Source organism: Punica granatum, chromosome 7, assembly GCF_007655135.1.
Source record: "Punica granatum isolate Tunisia-2019 chromosome 7, ASM765513v2, whole genome shotgun sequence".
NCBI lineage: Eukaryota > Viridiplantae > Streptophyta > Magnoliopsida > Myrtales > Lythraceae > Punica > Punica granatum.
The window spans coordinates 9,940,762-9,948,009 of record NC_045133.1 but is presented as its reverse complement, the minus strand read 5'-3'; the positions used below and the strand labels follow the sequence as shown (position 1 = coordinate 9,948,009).

Genomic DNA, 7,248 nt, shown 5'->3' with positions numbered 1-7,248 from the left:
TGAGGGTGGTGATGGAGCAGTCGAGTATGAAAAAATGCTAGATCATGTTTTGGCTCGATGCGAGCCAAGGTGAAAATTTGTTAAAGGTATCTCACATTAAGCGCGGAAGACCCAAAAGACTCGAAGACCTAGAAACGAGAACAAAGAATCGACCGAAGACAGAAATTAACAATCAGGAAAAATTGCCACTACAAAAAACTTGAATTGGTACGACAATTTGAACAGACGCGAATGCAACAAAATTGCCGCAACAATTGTTGTGATTGTCATGGCAAAGTTGGCTGAGAGAATGAAGATCTCATAATTTAGTTTCCATTTTGGTGCGATTTCTTTACAACTCATAATCCATACAAAGGATAAATATTTCAAGGTGGTCTTGTAGATATCCTCAAAGATGAATATTTTATGATATATTTTTGGGGATATTTAGAGTATATATCTGATACCAAGGATGTAGGTCTTGTAATATATAAATATGGAAAGAGTCTTAGAAGGCAATATACATTGTTGAGTGAGAATCACATGTAATCTTCTTGAAAAGTTCTTGGGTTACTTTTTTGGAGTATTTAGGCTTCATAAAGTAAGAGAGTTGTGAGAATTAAGAGGGTGGTTAGACTTTTCTTGGATTGGGTCTTGTAAAGGGGCTAGAAAACATGAGTGTGATCTCTATTGTAATCTCATATTTTCGATCTAATGGATACTTCTGCTCTGTCTGTGGATGTTTCTCTCGCCTTGAGAGTTTTACCACATATATTTGGTATAGTTTATTTTTCGATTTCTCATTATTCTAATCTCGTTTGGGCATCTTGTTACAACATCATATATCAAATCATATGTGATATTCTAAATATCAATGCAATATTTACTAATGTAGGTTGGTTCAAGCGGTTCGACGCTTGTTCCGATTAAGCAAGTTCTCGGATTCGAGTCTTTGTGAAAGCATAAAATCTACGATTGGGAGGTGGACCAACTTGGCTCGAACTAGATTAGTCAAGGCCCAATAGGCTTTTAGAAACCAGGGTACACAAAAATTAATGCAATATTTGATGAGAATTACATATATATCAAATCAAATTCATATGTGAACATTGCATATATATCAAATTCGAACGTGAATACATTATCACTTTGGTGCGCTGCTTTAGTAAAGCTAATGCAGAGGCGGGATGAATTCAGAAACGAGAAGAAGCATGAAGTAACACGAGTAAGGTGTTGAGGAGACCATGCAAGTCCGAAGCACGGATCAAGCCTCCTTAAATAATTCCATAATGGCGATGCCATAGACTTTAGAAGTGACTCGGAAGCCCCTGAAACCCGCTCTTTTAGCTAATTCCTCGAGCTCCTCCATGGTACGCTCTTTTCCGCCAGGACAAAGAACCAACATCAGGGAATCTAAATGAAATGCCACCTTGGTGTCGATGCTGGTGTCTGGTATCTGGGGAAGTATATGATCCGCCAAGATCACCTTCCCATTTTGTGGTAGCGCATCGTGACAGTTCTTCAAGAGCTTCATTAGCGGTTCGTCTCCCCAGTTGTGAGATATCCACTGCATCACCATAAAGTCATTTGATGAGATTAAGGTAATGTTTGATGATGACAATATTCTTATTGTTGCATGGTTCTCACCTTCATGAAGATAGCATCTCCTTTAGGAACACTAATGAACATGTCTCCTCCAACGTGTTCGACACCTTACTAGCAGTTAACACAATACCATTACACATAAGATCAAATAGTTATCGAATGATCGAATTTTAAGAAAACAAAGCAAGGAATCATATCATTGTGCTTACCAGGGTAAGATGGAGCTTCGGCAATCACATGCGGCAGATCGAAATTGATGCCCTTTATGGAGGGGTACTTAGTGACGATCAGGTTAAGCATAGTACCTGTGCCGCCCCCGACATCAACTATGGTCCTAAGGCACATGAAGCCCTCATACGTCTCAAGGATCTTCTTCTGGACGATGCTGGTGTTGTCCGACATTGCCCCATTAAATACCTCTTTTAACATTGGGTCTCCGGGGATGTAATCAAACAGGGTCTTCCCACCGTAGGCCTTGCTGAAAGGCAGGCCACCCTCCAAAACTGCATCTTTGACATGATACCTGCACAATATGGGGTGGGCAGCTAGGTTTACATAATAAATAATCAAAAGAGTGATGCTAGGGTACGAGAAACATCGTTAAACATAAGTGTAATTTTAAGGATTCTCTAAAGAATAACAAGAAACTTATTATATACGAAATAACTTTTTTTTAGAATAGTTACAAATGTCCCTTTTTTTATTTTTTATGTGAACCAAAGTATCTGAAAGTCCAATTAGACGCTAACTAATCTAATCAAGTTTGGTCGGTTTACTAAAATGTAAAGCTCTCCCATCAGTGAATTTTCTCTATTCACAAGATTTGAACTCGAGACCTTACTGAAGGAGAAGAAGCGTCGAATTGCTAGAATCAATCTGTGTTTAGCTTTTATCTCAAATAATATTTTGTAATTAATATTATACAAAATACTCGATTGACCTATTATACTTAGCAATAATCATTTCTTTGATGAAACTTTAGTTTTCTTTTTCTTGTTGATATATAATTAATAACGATATCGACATATTAATGCTAAGAAATTAATGCATGAATCTAAAAAGTACAAAGCAATGTATAAGATCAATAACATTAGAAACATGGTTTATCAATTATTTCCTGAAAGACCATAACGAAGATGTCATGCGATTGTTTAAATCTAATAGTATACATACATACATATATATATATATATATATTAAAATGTTATTCATACTAAAAAAATTTAATTACTTCTAATTGTTCCGCTAAGGAGTGTCAACATTATGACTGATTCAAACGATAAATTGATGAAGATTTAATCTTTCATTATAATTAAAAAAATTTGTGGCTTATGCATCTAATGAGGTGGATAATTTTTCAAATAAGTTGACATTATTTTAGAAATGACTATCATACTCATATATCTATAGTATTTTAAAAAAAATTTAATTACGAAAATACAATTTGTGATAATTGTTAACTGACTTAGACTTAAATAAGTAGGAACATCTTTTCAAATTCTGGGACTCGCGTAGGTACGTAGAAATCCACAAGTTGTGTACAGTATAAAATAGGTTTAATAAACAAAAAAAGGCACAAATTTTTCATATTAACAATTCTAGCACAAACTTTTTTCGATAACCTAAAAATACATGAACTTTCAATTTGATAATAATTTTAGCACGTCTTCAAGTTTTCCGTTAATTTAGACGGAATTAAGGCCATCGAAGGCGCCGATGATTCCAATCGAGGTGAGGACACCAGCAACCCCAATCCGGGGGTGTGGCCAGAATCGAGACCCCCACTTATCAGAATCGGGAGAAACCTCAAATTGGGAATTCTTCCGATTCCACCAGGTGGAGCCACGACCCCGACCATCACCCCCTCGCTGGCACCCTCCTTCGATTGGGGTCATCGGTATCCTCTGTGGCCTCGATTCCGTTCAAATTAACGAAAAATTTGACGTCGTACTAGAATTGTTATCAAATCGAAAGTTTGTGCATAAGTTCATGTTAGAATTATTAAAATGTGAAAAGTTTGTACTTTTTCATTATTAACCCCAAAATACTATATATATCCCAAATTCAAACGCGAAATTCCAATGCATTGGATCTGTGACAGTTGCTCGCGTGTACGCTGCGTCAATATCTGTGATCAGTTGCAGGCTATTGAAAAACCAGTCATCGACACCATCAAGGTATTTCGATTGTTGAGGGGTTGGATGACTCATATGAGTCTTTCAAGACCACAATGCTGAGGTCACCGATCCCATCCTTTTGTTGAGTTGATACCTCAGCTCTAGAGCTACGAGCTCAGAACCAGACTCATGAGTTGATACCTCAGCTTCAGAGCTACAAGCTCAGAGCCAGATGCACCTTGTCCGTTGCCAATGCCACTGCCAATGTTCCAAAACTCCACCAATGCGTTTGCTGCTCAGGACAATCCTCGACGAAGAGCTGGTAATTCCAGAGGCCGTGGTCGAGCCTCCTTCAACTCTAAAGGACGGGGGTTCAATCAAAACCACCAATGGAAGTCGGCAGTAGATGAATAATTAATCTGGTAATAGACAATCAACCGATGGTGGTCATGCAGCTTCCTCTCAGCCTAATAATGGCTGACCTCATATAGTCTGCCAAATCTGGCCACGATGCTGGAGCAGGTTCAACAATAGCTACCAGCCCAATGATATACCACAGGTCCTCGTGGATTTACACATCACTGATTTGCAGGAGGAATGACAACCTGACACTAGTGCCATTACCTACATCACCGATAAACCACGTATCTTAACTGATCTGATTTCGTATCATGGTCCTGGAGATGTAACTATCAGCAATGGTGATAAACTACAGATCAATCATATTGGTAAAGGAAAAATCAGATAGACTTTTCCGCTTCGTAATGTCTTGGTTGTGCTAGAAATACAGAAAAATTATTATTTGTTGCTCTGTTAACAAGGGATTATCTATGCTACTTTGTATTTGACGCCAATGGTTTCTCTATCAAGGACTCCAGGACGGGACATGTGCTACTGATGGGGCCTAATCACCAAGGGCTCTACACGAGCAAAGATCCACATGTGTGTTGCGGCTGCTGAACTCACGCGGCATCGTTGCTTGGGTCATCCCAGTAGTTGTGTGTTGCAATTCTTATGGAGCAATAAATTAATGTCAATAAGACATCCAACACACTGCGTGTGAGTTGTTAGATGAGTAAGAGCTCTAAGCTCTTGTTTTCTTTGTTAGAAACTCAGTGTTCTTTTCTCTTGGACAAGTTACATTGTGTTCTCTAGGGGCCTGCTCTTGTTCCATCTATTCAGAAATATCGTTACTATATAGTCTTTATCGATGACTTTTCTTGATATTGTAGGTTGTTTCCTCCAAAATATAAATCGGACTTCTTTGATGTTTTCCGATCTTTCCAAAAACAATTAGAGAATCAAATTGACAGAAAGATCAAAATCTTCTAGTCAGTTGGTGGTAGTGAATTTCCGAGTTCAAGTTTCATAACTCATTTGCGCGATTGCAGGATCCAACACCGAATTTCTTGTCCCAACAATCCTGAACAAAATGGAGTGGCTGAGAGGAAGCATCAACATGTTGTGGAACTTGACTTGGCAGCTCTCTGTGAGGCCTCTATGCCCATGTGCTATTGGGTGGATGCCTTTTCCACGACCAACTATCTTATAAATCGACCTCCGTCCATGCGACTTAGGTGTAAATCTCCTTTCTCAGTACGTTTTAACAAGGATCTTGTACGGTTCTTCGTGTCTTTGGATCATGTTGCTACCCCAATCTTCGCCGTTACATGATTATTAAGTTTGATCACCATTCGTTGCCTCATATATGTTGGGAAAAATCCACAGGCCTACTTCGGACTCAAGTCTATCTGCAACCTAAAAGATTAAGCCAATAGGTTGATAGACCATTGTCTCTTATACACCTATGGATTTCCCCTCAACTTTTCATGTGGGATTACCTCCAATACCCGCCTTCACCATTCTCTATATAGAAGAGAAACCGTCACAACAATTCTCTCCCTTCTCGATTATGTGGTGGACTTCGTCATAATCCTATTGATACGACGGCAAACAACACACTGGACACAACTAACTTTGAGCCGGGCTTCTACTTCCGAACTCAGATATCAATTGTTAGGACCTTCACGAGCCACGAGTTCCACACTCGAGCTAGGTGTGATGTGGGTTTCCATACATAACGTGTGCGCTTCCCCATGATCGTTACCCTGGGCTTTGATACCACTTGTTGGGAAGGGTGTGCTCAGTCAAATAACAACGCAACGATTAGTCTTCCTTCCCTACTAGTGTAATCGAGATAGGAACCAACCAAATCAACCAACAAGCAGTAAAGAAAAAGACACCTAGAACTTTTACGTGGAAAACCCTGATGTAGGGAAAAATCACGGGACCAACTGTAGAATTAACGATCCACTATTAAGGAAGATTACACAATGTTTTTCATCAAGGGTAAACCTTTGGATCACCAAACTCAAGAGATACACTCTCTTGGATCGTTCAAACCCGAAATTCGTCCCCCACAAGGGTGGTTTATAAAACCAACCACAACAGCACCTAGAGAGCTTGAATACGAATTCTGACCGTTCAGAACTTAGCCCCACGTGTCATGAAGCTGCTGCCAAAATTTCGTCCCGATTGTAGTTCGTTTGACTTCCCGATCGAGGTTTGATCTCCAGCTGGTCGGACTGAAAATTTACATTGCTGCTCTCTGTACTTTGCTGCTGCTTTCTGTGCTGATCTGTTCTACCGCTCAACCTCTGTTTCCAGCCTCTGTTTGAGCTGAAATTAACCCTAACAAAGTGGATCCTTGGGCCTATTAAAGCCCGATAAATGCCTAACATGATTTGAGCCCAACTTTCTCCAAATTGGAGGGATACCCAACAAACTCCTCTTCCTGACTATTTGGAGGCTTTGAACATACCCGTTATATTCCGACAAACATGTAGCTTCTCCTTAGCGAGAGATTTTGTCATCATATCAGCTCCATTCTCGTCAGTGTGCACTTTGTCTGGTTTCGCTAACTTAGACTCCAACATATCTCTAATCCAATGAAACTTAATATCGATAGGCTTCGACCTCGAATGGAAAGTGAGATTCTTGTAAAGATGAATGGCGCTTTGACTATCACAGTGTAGAACATACCTCTCTTGCTTCAAGCTCAACTCTTGCAAAAACTTTTGCAACCATAACATTTCCTTGCAACCTTCGGTCACTACAATGTATTTGGCTTCCATTGTAGACAAAGCAATGCACTTTTGAAGCATTGATTGCCATGAGATAGCTCCCCCTACAAAAGTCATCAAGTATCCCGAAGTGGATTTCTGAGAATCGATATCTCCTGCCATATCCGCATCCGTGTAGCCTACTAACTCCGACTTACTTGTGCCAAAGTGCAAACACAACTTGGATGTTCCTCTAAGATACCTCAAGATCCACTTAACTACATTCCAATGTTCTTTCCCCGGATTGGAGAGAAAACGACTAACCACACCAACATAATGAGCTATATCTGGTCTTGTACAGACCATGGAATACATCAAACTCTCTACAGCTTATGAGTAATGAACTTTCTTCATCTCTTCTTTCTCCTTCTAACTTGTAGGGCATTGCTTCGAGCTAAGTTTAAAATGAGAAGCAAGTGGTGATG

At 39.6% G+C, this 7,248-nt stretch overlaps 1 protein-coding gene across 1 annotated transcript; it reads right to left on the bottom strand.

Annotated features, from left to right (window-relative positions):
- Positions 1 to 1,243: 1,243 nt before the first annotated feature.
- Positions 1,244 to 6,637, bottom strand: LOC116214383 (caffeic acid 3-O-methyltransferase-like). The gene is made up of 6 exons (XM_031549797.1): positions 6,523 to 6,637; positions 3,903 to 3,993; positions 2,369 to 2,424; positions 1,794 to 2,108; positions 1,627 to 1,691; positions 1,244 to 1,546 (listed from the first exon to the last, which is right to left on the bottom strand). Exons 1-6 carry the CDS (start codon positions 6,635 to 6,637, stop codon positions 1,244 to 1,246), a joined length of 945 nt encoding a protein of 314 aa, XP_031405657.1.
- Positions 6,638 to 7,248: the final 611 nt, after the last annotated feature.

Coding starts and splice junctions, on each gene's coding strand:
- LOC116214383 (XM_031549797.1), bottom strand. CDS start 6,637: ATGTTGGAGTCTAAGTTAGCGAAACCAGACAAAGTGCACACTGACGAG. Junction 2,109..2,368: donor TTCACTGATGGGAGAGCTTT/ACATTTTAGTAA, acceptor CCATATTGTGCA/GGTATCATGTCAAAGATGCA. Junction 1,547..1,626: donor GAGATGCTATCTTCATGAAG/GTGAGAACCATG, acceptor ATGGTGATGCAG/TGGATATCTCACAACTGGGG.